Source organism: Syngnathus typhle, linkage group LG18 (assembly GCF_033458585.1).
Source record: "Syngnathus typhle isolate RoL2023-S1 ecotype Sweden linkage group LG18, RoL_Styp_1.0, whole genome shotgun sequence".
Taxonomy (NCBI): Eukaryota; Metazoa; Chordata; class Actinopteri; order Syngnathiformes; family Syngnathidae; genus Syngnathus; species Syngnathus typhle.
In genome coordinates, this window is record NC_083755.1 from 8,761,929 (window position 1) to 8,776,561 (window position 14,633).

A 14,633-nucleotide genomic window follows, 5' to 3' on the forward strand; every position below is an offset into this window, starting at 1 on the left:
ATGATATAAAGAATTCATCATTTCAATTTCCACAAAAAAAGTCTTGTGAAATACTTGGTGAGAGGCTTTTATTAGCTGCAACAATACATTTGAGAAATACATTGTACCATTTTCTGTCCTTTGACATCCAAGCCTTCATTGACCACATCACAGGTCTCAGAAATCATGTTAACAGTTGCTTGCAGGGGGAACAGATTGACGAGCAATACTTTTGCATCCAACAGCACACTCATTACTCACCCCCCTGCAAGAGTACCGCAAACACAAAACTTTCCTTCTGTCCGACATTATCCAGGAGAGAAAAAGATTTTGCCATGAATAATTAGCTGAACTCCCCCTTCTCACCTCTTAAGACAACACGTGGACGTGGTTCACTGTAGTCTTACTTCATTATGAGTTGGGATGAGCTCTGTAACAACCTTACAGCTTTTAAATGATAACAGTTTCATCAAAACATTGCACTATTTGGAAACAATACGGCCAGAGTTCAAATTTAGTGCGACTTTCTGTGAAATGTCATCGATTTATCTGATTATCACTATCATACCCTGTTTCGTATGAAAAGAGGTCCATACAATTGCGAGATCAAAAAAAAAGATGACCTGCTTATCCGCCAATTTTATAGCTCACTTCCAATGTCGAAATTCTCCACAATATAATCGAGGACATTTCCGTTCATCTGCTCACAGCACATGTATTTTACCCAGTGGGGTAAGACAGCAGTTTGGGGGAAGAGAGTTAATTTGTACTTCAATTCAAGGTTATTTTTAAAAATATGATATCATGAGGAAAGTGTTCAATAATGGTCAGTATAGCAAAACGGCACAAAATGTAAACGCTGTTGTGCAAAACTTACTTGGGATAATCCCTAAATTAAACAAAGCTAAACGTACTGCTGCAAAGCTATTTCTGGGTGGGGAAGCAGACTGCAAGTATGGAATGTGCTTCAACCCTCCCTTGCCATGACTCTTGGCTCAGCCAGTGAGCTGTGAATGATACCGGTGATGGAGTCCACTCCCTCTCCTTCCAACATCGTGTGGTGGTCTCCTTCAATGACGTGAACCGACACCTTGCCGTCACATACCTGAAAACAAATCAGAGCGGAATCCGGTAGGGCTGTTACTCGAGAAGATTTGTGGATTCAATTATTCTTTCTTATTATTGTTTAATAATTGAATGCTCTTACCTCGCTGAGCTTGTAGTCGGCTCCCAAGGCTTGTCCGTATTCGCTGCTGGTTTTGGCCCGCAGTAGCAAGACGTTGCCGCTGTATTTGGTAGTAGGGACGTAACGGTCGGCCGCCTTCAACTTGCAGTAAAAGGTGGAGGCTGCAAAGTTCAGCAAGTCCCGGCTTATGTTCTTGCGGCTGGATGTGATGACGTCCACCGCCGCGTTGACGCGGGCCTCCAAGTCCGGCAGCGGGAGAAGCGTGTCCAGGAGCTGGCGGGTGACGACGGCGACATTTTTTAAATCAGCCCTTTGTCGTTATTAAGAAAGCCACAGATGCTCGCCAAGACGTTCTTTACCTTGCTGTACTCCGTGTCCGTAAACTGCTGGATGAAGGCACACAAGGCTTCAGTTTCAGCCTCGGATTCTTTGTCTGGTGTTAGCTTGGCCCTGTATCTCTAAAAAGCAAATCTTTTCAGTCCTTTCCCACTGAAGTATCTCTCGTCATCAGCCAGAGTGGACATAAAGGGCGACACGCAAAAATTCTCCAACCTGTGTATAGGCCGCCACGTACGAGTGTGATCCGTCAAAGAGGAAGAGGTTCTCCACGGGCTGTTTCTGGTTCTGCAGCTGGGTGCACATTTCAAACGCCACGCAGGCACCAAAGGAGTAGCCGGCGATTCGGTAAAGCCCATCTGGCTGAACGCGTCGAATGCAATCCACATAGTAGGCTGCCAGAGACTGGATAGTGTCCAGCGGAGCATCTGAGGAGAGAAGACATTTTTGGGGGGGTTAGTCTTATCATAAAAATAACATTTGCTCAAAAGAGCATCATTGACAATACCTTTGGTGCACTGCAAGCCATAGCAAGGCACGCTAAGCTTGGAGGCAAGCGTCTTGAAAGCAGCAACGGAGCCCTCGATCGGGTGGACCAGGAACAGCGGCCTTTCCTGGCTCTGCACGTCATTGAGTGATGTCACCGTGGGGCCGTCCGGGTTGACCAGTAGCTCCGTCAGATTCGACTCGGACATGGTTCGAACGACGTCCTTTTTGGCTGGAGAAAATTGAATTCAATGAATCAAACCAAACTTTCGAGAACAGTGATATGCAAATATGACGTAAGGTACCATTTGAGCCATCCGGTTTCTTATTGGACAGTTCACGCAGCTTGTTGATGGTAAGCTGCCGGATCTCTCTCATAGCCATAACCATGTCATAGTCACGCTCAAGAGTCTGGCGAACCTCCACACCCATCAACGAGTCGAGGCCCAAGTCGGCCAATGAGGTGTCGGCGTTCAGGCTGTTGACATCCCGCACGCCTAAGGAAGAGGTACATCGCATTGATCGCGCCCAACCTAAAAATAGGATGCTTACTGAAATCGTATCGTCAATTTTTACCCAGAATGTGAGCTACGGCATCCACCAAGTCCCTCTGGCTCCCTGCCTCGCTTTTTGTCACGGTCCGCTCGGCCAGCACAAAGCTGGACATCACGGGGCTCCGTTGGCACAGGAAGTGGTCGAGCGCATCCAGGCAAGAGGCGATCCTCTGGGGCAGGGTGCCACCAATCACGGCATCGTTGCCACCCATGGTCTCCAGCACCACCCCCACGTCCCCGATGGCCCCCCATTGGACCGCCAGTCCCGGAAGGCCGTCGTGACGCCGCTTCTCACACACGCGTTCCATGGCCGAGTTAGCGTAGCCGTAGTTGCTTTGGCCGGCGTTGCCGCGACCGCAGCTGACCGATGAGAAGGCAACAAAGTAAGCCAGTTCTGGACAGGATCTTCTGGTGACTCTAGAGAGGGAGTTCAAATGGGTCAGTAACCATCCTTTTAGACAAAATAAGCTACGAGTGCGTCTTACTTGTCAAGGTTCACGGTGCCCTGGTATTTAGGTTTGTTAACGTCAATGAACAGCTGGGGAGTCAGATTCTCCAACAAGCCATCTTTCAAAACCTGCAGACGTGAGGAAAAAGGAATTCACCACAAACGTAGTAAGGGTTCAACAAGAACTCAAATCGGTGACTGAAGGAAACATCATTCAAATCAAACGATGCTATTTGAAGTCAATGTATTACCATGGCAAGGTGGAAGACCCCACCGACTGGACCCAGTCCGCAGGCCTCAGCGATGAGCTTTTCCGCTCCCTCAAGAGTGCCGACGTCGCTGGTCGACACCAGCACCTCCACGTTCTGACTTTGCCATTCACTCACGCGCTTTGCCTGGTAACCTTTTAAGTCAGTTCCAAGTCAGTCACCTCTTACAAATAAATTGTCAAAGTGCCTTCTCGTTCGACCTTTACCATTCCTGATTCCAGATCTGGAAGTCAGCACCAGTTTGCGGGCTCCTTTTTCAGTCAGCCACTGAGCGAGCTCCAGGCCAAAGCCTCCCAGCCCCCCGGTGATGATGTAGGAGTGCGATGCGAGGCAGTAGGTACGCCGGAGGGCTGGGATGCTTAAAGGTGTCGCCGTCTCCTCGTGACACACCTGTGTGAGAAACAAGTCAAATGATACATCCGTGATATGATAATGGTCATTGTTTGATGTCATAAATGGGACTAACCTGCAGAAGGACCTTGCCAATGTGTTTGCCCTGGGCCATGTATCGAAAGGCCTCCTCTACTCGGTCCCTCTCGAACACGGTGGTCTTTAGAGGCTGGACGACACGACCCGAAATGCCCTCCTGGAGCAGCTGCGACACCTCTTGCCACTCACGGTTGCCCTCTTCAAAGAGAGCATCCAGCAAGATGCCGTGGAATGCCACATTCTTCAAGAACAGCGCCATACCTGGAGGAATGAATATTTCAACAAAACCGGACAAACAGGCTGCCCCGCCCTGCCATCACGTGACTTAAGCCCGCCTTCTTACTCACCGAGAGGAGAATTGTTGGAAAGGTCGTATTTGCCAATCTCCAGGAATCGTCCATGTCGGGCAAGACAGCGAATACTAGCTTGCAGCTTCTCCTCAGCCAGAGAGTTCAGGACCACATCCACACCTAAATAATATTAGATAGACGGTATTGTCAGTTGGCCACATACATGAAGAATCAAGAAATCTGAGTTTCATTTCCTAATTGCGGCTGCATCCCGGACCATTTATGCCACAAACCTTTGCCCTGGGTGTGGAGAAGGACGTGCTGTTCAAAAGACGCATCTCTGGAATTAGCAAAGGAGTTTGCTGAGAGCTGGGGAAACCTCTGCTGCAGGTATGCACGCTTCTCCGCTGAGCCTGCAACCATGAAAGCAAAGATTTTGGGTTTTCTTCTTACCTTGAAAGAATACCGATATCTGGTCATCTCTATTTTTTTGCGATTATTTGAAGTCTAACATGAACCATCAAAACTTTTTTTTTGAAAGATTGATTTGCCAATCAATTACAATAATAAAAGCAACTCACCAACTGTCGTGAAGACTTTGCAGTTCTTGCTGAGGGCAATAGCAATGGCGGCCTGGCCAACACCCCCTGAACCCGAGTGGATGAGAACACTTTCTCCAGGGCGCAGCCTGCCACGGACCAGTAGAGAGTAGTAGGCCGTGGCGTAGACCACTGGCACGGAGGCGGCCTGCTCCAGAGTCCTGCGTGTGTCAAAACATCGTAAACAACCTCAACGACCAGGAAATTAGGTGGAAATGCCTACGACGGACACTAACCAGCCAGAAGGGACATCCCAGAGGAATCTTTTATCAGCATCCACACACGTTGCCAAGCCTTTAGCAGGTAAAAGTCCCATCACACGTCGACCATCTGGATCACGACCAGAAAACTCCATACCCAGCATGCACTGCTGCAATGCCAAGTCCCCTGCGCCACGAGGAAATTCCACATCATCAGCTCTTAGAAACAAGACCGACAATTTTCCTTCGAGGTATTACCTGGAATAGCATCCGGCGGCAGCTTGCCGGTGGCGAGCATGATATCTCTGAAGTTGAGCGAGCTGTAATAGACGCGGCACAGCTGCACATTGGGGTCGCGCGCTACAAAATGGCGGAGCGGCGAGGCAATCCAGCTCAATGACGAAAGGTCTCCCCGCGTCAATACGTTGACATAGGCGTGCTCGGTCAGCTCTTTGTTTCCATCTAAAAAGAAAAAGTCATGTTACAGGTCGAAGAATAATCCCTTCAAAATAACAAGAGTGTTTCCTTGAATATCTAAACAGTCTTTTACCAAGCATTACGAGTTGGTGTCTAAATACGCCCCAGTGGCCGTCTCTGAATACGTTCATGAGCAGGTCCCCCTTGAGCACCGCCTGCATTGACGGATGGTCAACCCGGAGCGTCGGCGCTTCCGATGAGCTGTTTAGATTGGACACAAATGCGCACCTGGGAAACAAACATTGAGAATGAATAAAAAAAGTTCAACGATGACAAAGATGCCTTCGGCTTGTGCCGTACCGTATTCGGGGGCCGCCTGGTTCCTGCCGCAGACAGTTGACCATTCCCACAATGCCGCAGTGGGGCTGAGACGCCGTCAACCAAACGGGAGAATCTGAGGGCTCCGCAAGAGTTGCCTGTTCCAAGACATTTTCAGCAAAAGAGCCACATTGAGGTGTGATCAACCGAAAAAAAAAAAGCCGTGGAGCTCACCTTGAGCGTTTCCACCCATTTGTAGTCAGCCCCATCGACAGCAAGGACGTTTGCTTGTTTGGCAGGAGCCAGACAGCGACAGAGAAAGAGCACAGAACCATAAAAGGACTTCCTGATGGCCACCGGGGTGAGCGAAGCTTCAGAGAATACTTTCTCCCACTCATCCTAGATGGAGAAAAGGATGACAGAACTTGAAAAGACATGTTTAGCTGTCAGGAGAGTTGTTGACTACATCTTCTCCACTGACCTGTGTGAGCAGTCCTTGCTGATTGTTAGCGTCGTTGACTCTGGAGAGGAAGCTCACCGTTTCCCCAAGAGTCTCCCCCTTAAGCAATGTGTGGAGGAGAACAAAGCCCCCTTGCCTGGCCCCAGAAGCTAAATTTGTCATCAGCGTACGAGGGTCTTCCCTTAGAGGGCCCCAGGCGTGGTTACACACCACCAGGTCGGCCCCTCCGACTGAACCGCCTGGAGCTGGGCCCGACAGAGGGTCCCACTGTGCTGATGTGACTGCAAGCTTCTCCAGGTCGCTCTGATAGGGAGCCAGAAGATCCTTGTCGGCTGCCGTGGCGACATAGTCCACACGTAACATGGGCTGGATATTGAGGAGCTCTACTACAGGGGAGAAGAGCTGACCGTCGTTGGATAGAGCCTGGCGACAGATACACCAAAAAACGTATTACGTACATAATATCGTATAAGACCCTCCCCTATTTGCTGAGTTTCTTACTTCCAAGACTTTCATCTTGCCAGGCATGCTGTTTTCCAAGGCGGTGTCCACGCAGTGTCTGAGAGCTGGGCCATCCAGAAGGCCCCGGAGCAGACTGTCCTGGAGCAGACACGCCCTTTGGTTTTGCACCGTATGCTCCAGCTCTGAACGAAGATTGCCATTCAGCTCCAGGTCACAGAGCATGTCGAGTAACCGGATCAAGCCGGGCGCAGAGGAATCCGACGTGGGAACGGAGCTTTCCGACGTCTCCTGTAGCCCGGGGATGCAGAGCTTCATCCCATGAGAGGACAACTTCTCCTGCAGTTTGTGGATTAAACCTAGATGGAGACAATGAGAGGCTGTTCAGCAATTCAAAGGGAAATTATGTTCTATTTCATTCGAATGGAGATTGAGATCAGCACCTTTGCAATGCTTTAGCAGCTCCACCAGCTTCCCGTCTTTCGCCAGGCACTCCGTCTCCACGTAGCGAACAAACGAGAACTCCTCCACGGTCGGGGGGTTCTGTTGCTGCTGCCGACGTGGCGCCACAGTTGCGTGAAGCCCGCTGATCTGTACTCCCCCGGCGGTGATTTGATCCAGGCAGCGGTTGACATTGACTGCCACAGCTAAGTCAGATGAGATGCCATTAAGCCACAGGACTCCAACCATTGGTAGTGAGAGTGGAACGCATACCTAGTTTTCCATCAGCGTACTCGCAGACCTTCTCCAGGTGGATGGCGGGATCGATGCATACCGAGCGAATCCTGGTTGGCAAACGAAGACTCCGGCCGGAAAGCCCAACGACAATCATCTGCAGCATGGTGTCCAGGAAGGTCACCCAGTTTCCTGTCCATTGCAACTTCCCATTGTCACCTGGAGAAGAAAGAACATTTATTTGCAACAGGGGGAATCCACACTTGAATTATTTATTTGCTGTAAATAACTGACCAGAATTGTTGGATTCCAAGATGCCCTGAAAAGTCTTGGCATAATCATAGCCACGCAGTCGCAGTTCCTTGTATATGTCATGTGTCAAAAGTTTCAGTTTGGGGTCCTTGTTGTCTTTGGGAGCTTCCTGGTTCAATTGACTGTGGAATGAATCCAAGGCTGCATCATCCTCCAGAACACTGACTTTTCCTGAAAATGGCAAAATAGTTGGAATTTAAGGCTTCAATTCAATCCGTATTAATTGTGGGATTTTAAAATAAAAGATTGTAATTTAACTTGTCATTCATTCTAAAAGTACCTACCACTGACAGCCAGGTTGCCATTCTCTGAAACTTCAAATTTGTTCGTGGCGGGCATGAAACGCACTTCTAACTGGACAAGACCTGGGAGAGACAAAAAGTCAAAACAATCCTTTTTGAAATGGATTTTTAATTGTGATTTGGGAAATCGCTCTTCACGCTTCTGCTGCTCACCAGTCTTTGGCAGAATTGTGGCCCGGTGGATGGTGACATCATCGAATGTCACAGGCGTCGCGTCCATGACAAGGCCCAGACTTCTCACTAAGGTACGCCAAGCCAGCACCAGGTAACCCGTAGCCGGGTAAAGGACACGCCCATCGATGCAGTGCCCCATGAGATAATAATCCGGAGATTCCGGATTCATGTCTGTCGGTAAGACAACGGGTTAGTGGAAAAAACGATCTTCCCGAGTAAAACAAAGTAGCACTGCGCATACTGATGCTGTAGACGATGGCTGAATTTGATCCCGAGCCGGAGGAGAAATCCTCTGCCTTGGGGACATCCCATGTCTGAGAATGGTCCCAGTGCACCAAGGGAGAGATCATCGGGGTGCCAACTGGTACAGGGTATTTAACAGCTGGACACAGAGCGTTACCATCCGTGTTGATGCTAAAGAGACACACGTGAAATGGTCAATCACAACGTTATCGTTGGACGCGGGCCGACTGGGCTGTTGACTGACCCCTTCATGTAAAGTTTGCCGAGGTTTGAGAGAAAAAATTCCAGGTTATTGGGGTGACCTCTCTTCATGAGGGGGAGGGAAATGCATGATTGCTTCAGGCTACGCTTCAGGATGGCCTAAGGAAAGATGACAGATCACAATCAAAATAAACAATATTTTAGAAGGACATTGGAGACTCTGTTTTTTGTTTCCCGCTTCAATGTTGTATTATAAAGTATGACGGCCAATCAAATGAAAAGAAATGAACACCTGCAGAAGAGCATGAGGCGCTATCTCCAACACAACAGCATTGTCAGGCACCAGGCTGAGGCCCTCTTGGAAGAGAACCGGGCTCACGAGGTTATTGACGTGGTAGTCGGCTGAACTGTGAAGCGCCAGGGGTGTGTCCCATTGCGTCTGAGGGATGCTGGTGCTCACCCAACGGGCTGTGCGAAGCTTGGGATTCTTAATCACCTATAGCCAAGAAAACCATCAGAATCCTCATCATCATCTTAAAAAAAGTGAACAGAGTGTGTGAATACCTTCTTTAGGGCAGCTAAGAGGGTTGGCGCGATGGACGCCATGTAGTACGAGTGGAACGCCACACCGGCGCTGCGCACCTCCTTTGCAAAAACCCCCTGCTCTTTGAGCTCACTCACAAACTTGCTGACCGCCTCCTAATGAATAATAACCAAAGGAGTTCAATCTAGATGGTCATTAGCTTACAGCAATGACTTTTTCGATGGAAACATGTCTGACCTGAGGACCGGAGATGGTGACTGTGTCCTCGGCATTGTGGCAGGCCGGGACCACGCCCTTGGGACACTGAGCTATACACTCCTTCCATGTCAATCCTGAAACATCATCCATCCATCCATCATTTTCTGCAGCAGTTCTTCAAATGGTGGTGCCATGACACGCCTGGCCTCTTACCTACTGCAGCCATGCCCCCAGGAGGAAGATCAGCTTCCTTGATGCAACGTCCTCTCCAGTACGCAGCCAGGATGGCCTCCTCGTGGCTGAGGGAACCGTCGGCGTAGCCGCAAGCCAGCTCGCCGACAGAGTGGCCCACGATACCGTCCGGCTCGAGGCCCATTTGAGCCAGCAGGTCGATTTGAGCAATCTGCAGTCAGAACACAAGTTCAAATGCCATCATTTGAGTCTTTAAAAAAAAAAAAAAACATAGATGATCTTCTACCTGTATGGCAGCCAGACCAACAAAGGCATGAACGGTGTCTTCAAAAGTGGCCTCGTCGGCATCCATGAGGAGACGGGACACGACCAGGCCCGTTTCTTTCAAGGCCACGTCGGACCGCATTATGGATTTTCGGAAGTCTGGCAGCTGCATCAGGCTGCGACCCATGCCGGCCCACTGCGTCCCCATACCTGGGAGGATAAAAACGTGTCAGTCCGGAATACGATTTCAAATGGTTGTTTCTGTAAGCTCACCTGAGCATATGTACCAGAGGGGCCTGGGCGTGGCCTGCACCTGCTCTACTTCAGTGATGTCGGTCTGAGAGCCAATCAGCGTGTAGCCTCGATAGGGCATAGCAGCAGTGGGACCTCCAGACACTCCGTTCAACAAAGACAGGAAGCTTTCATCGTGACTGCTTTCCTTGGCTTTTTGGAGCAGCGAGTTCACAGCGGCCTCTGTCCGGCCGCAAGCTTGGATCACTCGGGGGATTGTTCTGCTCGCTGCACAAACGTCACCCTGTGTCTGGGTGCTCCTTTCATTGGGGCGAAGGATCACGTGGACATTTGAGCCCCCAAATCCAAAGGAGTTTATTCCTACGATGCCACCGCGGACAGGTATGGGCCGGTCGACGACTTGAACACGACCGTCGGTGAGGGCAGGAATATCAGTGTTGGGACTGTTGAAGTGGAGGTTAGGTGCCCACACTCCTTTCTCCAGAGACAGCAACACCTACGCAGAAGATCAAGGATGTATTTAGAGCATATGAATACAACCAAATCAAACACCGCACCGCTTCCCTCACCTTCGCCATGGCAGCCAGCCCAGATGCCGGTTCCGGATGGCCCATGTTGGACTTTGTGGAGCCAATAAGCAGCGGCTCTCGATTTGGATGGCAGAAGACATTGACGATACCGCCAACCTCCTGGGGGTCACCCACCTGCGAGTTCAGAGGATAAACATAACGCGTGAGAACAGACCCCATCGTGAATTAGGTTCAGGTAGGATTTGGGGAAAAAAAAAAAATCGAATTAATAAACCAATGCACTGACCTTTGTTCCGGTGCCGTGTGCTTCAATGTACTCGACCTGCTCTGATGTGATATTTGCCTCTTGATAGAGAGACTGAACTAGAATCCGCTGCATCTCGCCTGACGGAAATGTTACTCCTACAGGGCAAAGGGAAATGAGTGACACAACTCTTTCCACGCACATTGTGAGCAGACATGGCATGACTTGGCTGTGCGGCTCAGAGGCACCGACCTCATTTAACGCTTTGGGAGATGTCCCTCAAACCATGCCTCACCCTGTTCTTTGTATCCATCCGTATTGTTGCCGGCATTCAACACCGTGGCGTAAACTCTCCTCGCCGCCGAGCGCTTGGTCAGCAACACCACCACCGCTGCCTCCGAGCGACAATATCCGTTACCTTGACGACAGAATCAGAACCGGATCAATAGGTAGAATGCACATTGATTTAAACACACTATTTTTACCTGAGGAATCAAAGGACTTGCAGGTACCATCGGGACTCAGCATGCCTAGTTTCATGAACTGCACCGAGGTGTTTGGCTTGAGTAGCAGGTTGACTCCCCCGACCAAGGCGGCGTCACAGTGGCCCAAGCGAATAGCTTGGAAGGCATTTTCCAAAGCTAGTAAACTGGACGAGCAGGCTGTGTCTATGGCTGTGCTGGGGCCTGCACAAAAAGGAAGCCCAAACACAAAAGGGGTTCAAGCCGACGACCACAGACCCAGACCACTATGAGTAGTCACCGATACCAAGACCTGATAGACCCGTATATTTTTTTATAAATATTTATACAATTTACAAAAACAGTAATAATAATAATTTTAAACAAACAAAACAGTCATAATCATTTGTAAAAAGCTTTAAAACTACTTTTTTTATGAAGGTGAACACTGGCAAGAATAAAAACCGTCTGCATCGTGTGTACCGTTGAAATCAAAGAAGTAGGAGAGTCGGTTGGCAAACATGGCACGCTGGCAGCCCGTCATGCTGTAGCCAAGAAGCTCCTCCGGATCTCTGCTCAGCGCCTCGGCAGCCTCGGAACCACTCACCCCAATGTAGACGCCCGTTTTACTGCCACGCATGTTAACCGGGTTCAGTCCTGGATGACAACGTAAGACTTATCAGCAATTTTGCGTTTCGCTATTCCACCCGCAAGCTTTTATTGCCAACCTCCCTACCTCCATCGACTATAGCCTCGTAAGCAACCTCCAGCATGAGCCGAAGCTGAGGGTCCATGGTGTTGGCCTGTTTGGGATGGACTCCAAAGAAGGCCGCGTCAAAACGGCTGATATCTTTCAGTTTACCGTTTCTCTTTGGGAGACCGTACAGGCCTGAAATACACGCCAGAATGTATTCATTACTGGATATAGGTCAATCAGGAAAAACTGAGTCAGCAAATATCCACTCACCCGGTGTCCACCTGCGATCATCCTCTGTCACCATATCCACGCCATTAATGAGGTTCTCCCAGAACTCCTCCAGGTTGTCGGACTCGGGCAAGCGGCCCGATATCCCCGCGATGACGACGTCATCCATGCTGGATTTCTGTCAACAAAGGAGGGAAATGGCTCAATTAATACAAATCCAGCCTTAGCGAATGACGTCCATCTTACCAATGAACAAATAGAACCCGAGCAGAAAAGAAACGCATTGAATAGCGGCTATGAAGATGGTTCAGTAGCAAAGCGTGCGGAATTGTGTCGGCTTTGACTGGCAGCTTTGGAAATGAGGGTTCCTACAAAGCACGCATGAACAAGCAATTTCTCACCAGACAATGTAGTCAATGTAGACTAGTGTACACATCAGTGATGGAGTGTGTGTGTGTGTGTGTGTGTGTGTGTGTGTCTGTCTTGCTCTTTGTTCTTCCTTTCTGGGCCATGCCTTTATGTCAGCGTGCTCTCAACAGCCAATGGGCTCTCCTGAATTTAAAATAATTCAGCCATCATGCTTAGATGTTCAAACATAATACATTGAATTGATTTGACATTAAAAAGGAATCCAAATTCTCTGGAGTCAAAGAACAATGTTCTTCTTAATACGAGGATTTGGACCTTGAACCTTTCCTGAAGGGATTTGGATTCCGGGATGCGCTTTCATTCGGATTAAAATGACATCTTCAGTACCAGACGCGGCCTTAACCGACCCGGCTCGCACGTAAACAAGCTGGCCATGACATAGCAGAATGACTGATTGTCAAGCCAACGTGCTCTATCATCTTCCAATCAGAATAATAACCACACCATATCTAAAGAATGTATTATATTCCATTATCACTCCTTTATCTCAACCATTTTTGTTCTCTTACTGTATCGAGTATATTCCGAGATAAACAATGTGTTCTCAAACAAAGTCACAATGTTGACTAGCTTATGTCAAATTCCATTTCCCACGTCACATCTGAGATGCCACGCTATGACTCAGGTTGCCTCGACGAAAGAATCCATTGAGGAAACTTCGCCGATGATCTCACCGAGCAGTTGAACAAGTTCTGACCTGTCATACAACCTGTTCCGAGGAAACACATGCTCGCTCGCTCATCCGCCTGCAATCGAGGAGGACAAACATGCTTTTTTTCATCATTAATTCCTAACAAATGTGTTTTGAGCAACCATCATGGCCACTTGTCCAGTTTTACGTAATATGTCATCTGAATGTGTTAATGTGCCTACTCGTTTGTGTTTTAAGGAAATGAGCTAGTGTCGTTGTTGCTCATCAAATGTGTCCAATTAATTTGGATGGCTTTGAAGGTTTTTGCAAAAGCTATGATGGCCATGTGCCAGTCAGGCTCTTTTATATTTTCATGGCCACCCTTCTACTTTTGGCACACACACAATTAATTCCTCAGTCTGCTTGAGAAAGTCTTTTCACCCTTGTGTTACTTCATTCGAGTTCACCCGGTTGCTACCAGCAACCAGTCAATTGGCAAGTAGAGAAAATAGAAATACTCTGCCCAGTTTGGTTTTTTTTTTTTGGCTAACATTGAGGACACAGCCATTACATAATATCGTGTATGTCACACTGACACACACTTTGTGTTTCGAGTTAATTCCTATGACGTATCGCCATCCCATCACGAGGCTAGCTAACACACATTTAAAAATGTAAAAAGATGTAATCCGCTAGCTCGACGCGGTTAGCCTTCTTACCTGTGTCGTATTTGTTCCGTTTAAATCAGGAGCAACAACCGCTTAGCTGGGATGCAAAGGCGCTTGTGGGGCATGTGTTGATTCCGTTAGTTACTTTGCGGTGGGCGGGGGTTAGTTAGGTCGACTATCAACGAGGTGTTGAGAAGCAGCATCCGCACTTGAGCCTTTTTCGCTTCTTCCCCTCTGATGAATTTAAATGTGTCACATTGAGCTTGGCCACGCCACATGGGCTGACTGCCTGAGCAATCCAATGAGAAAAGAGGCCGGGCTCTCCGATCCAGCCAGCACCGAGTCATTCATTCATTCAACGCCCCTCGTAGTTTAGATGCATTCAAAAAAAGACATAAATAAATAAAGGAAACGGTTAGTGGAGTTCAAAGCGACCTTGCAAAGTCATCCCCTGCACTCCTTTGACTGTTAAGGACGCTTTGATAGCTTTAATAAATGAGTTGCTGGCATTTGCTGCGTGACTCAAAACAAAGATTCCAATATTGTGACGTTCAAAACACGACATTCAATCATATATTCAATGCATTTGTTGTTTTGTCCTACCGTTTGCAAGGAAGAAAGATTTCACCAGTCTATACCATACAAAGACAAATATTGACACGGTCTTCTTTTTGCCCTCCCGGTGTACATTCACCGGTCACGTTCAGACTCAACGCCCGCGTTTACGATTACGTAAATCGACATTGAACGTGAATAACCTCGGTCCATATGGATGACTCGCACGGATTGATTTGACACATCAATTGGCCAATGGCGTAGCGAGGGTGTGGATTCTCATCCAATCAGAAACAACAAGAAAGGAAATAGCGTGATAAGGAGGCGATGCCGCTTGCCGTGACGTAGACAACAATGTTGGCTGGTGTGGTTTTCCGAGGTTACTTTCGTCCATAGATTGAGC

General features: G+C 48.6%; 1 protein-coding gene across 1 annotated transcript; it reads right to left on the reverse strand.

Annotated features, from left to right (window-relative positions):
* Window positions 1-51: 51 nt before the first annotated feature.
* Window positions 52-13,963, reverse strand: fasn (fatty acid synthase). Its single transcript, XM_061263926.1, has 42 exons — window positions 13,727-13,963; window positions 11,990-12,125; window positions 11,759-11,911; window positions 11,506-11,679; window positions 11,047-11,247; window positions 10,857-10,979; window positions 10,604-10,719; window positions 10,357-10,491; window positions 9,809-10,283; window positions 9,558-9,745; window positions 9,293-9,482; window positions 9,119-9,213; window positions 8,902-9,036; window positions 8,630-8,833; window positions 8,381-8,496; window positions 8,135-8,307; window positions 7,873-8,064; window positions 7,702-7,782; window positions 7,400-7,588; window positions 7,145-7,324; window positions 6,874-7,077; window positions 6,473-6,789; window positions 5,993-6,394; window positions 5,746-5,910; window positions 5,554-5,669; window positions 5,327-5,481; window positions 5,035-5,238; window positions 4,813-4,963; window positions 4,559-4,737; window positions 4,271-4,390; window positions 4,035-4,157; window positions 3,725-3,948; window positions 3,465-3,648; window positions 3,241-3,392; window positions 3,027-3,118; window positions 2,564-2,958; window positions 2,293-2,484; window positions 2,010-2,219; window positions 1,718-1,929; window positions 1,525-1,623; window positions 1,187-1,438; window positions 52-1,084 (listed from the first exon to the last, which is right to left on the reverse strand). Exons 2-42 carry the CDS (start codon window positions 12,114-12,116, stop codon window positions 947-949), a joined length of 7,533 nt encoding a protein of 2,510 aa, XP_061119910.1. The 5' UTR covers window positions 12,117-12,125; window positions 13,727-13,963; the 3' UTR covers window positions 52-946.
* Between the last annotated feature and the right edge of the window lie 670 nt (window positions 13,964-14,633).

Coding starts and splice junctions, on each gene's coding strand:
- fasn (XM_061263926.1), bottom strand. CDS start 12,116: ATGGATGACGTCGTCATCGCGGGGATATCGGGCCGCTTGCCCGAGTCC. Junction 5,670..5,745: donor AATGGGTGGAAACGCTCAAG/GTGAGCTCCACG, acceptor GTCTTGGAACAG/GCAACTCTTGCGGAGCCCTC. Junction 4,964..5,034: donor GCCGCCGGATGCTATTCCAG/GTAATACCTCGA, acceptor CTCGTGGCGCAG/GGGACTTGGCATTGCAGCAG.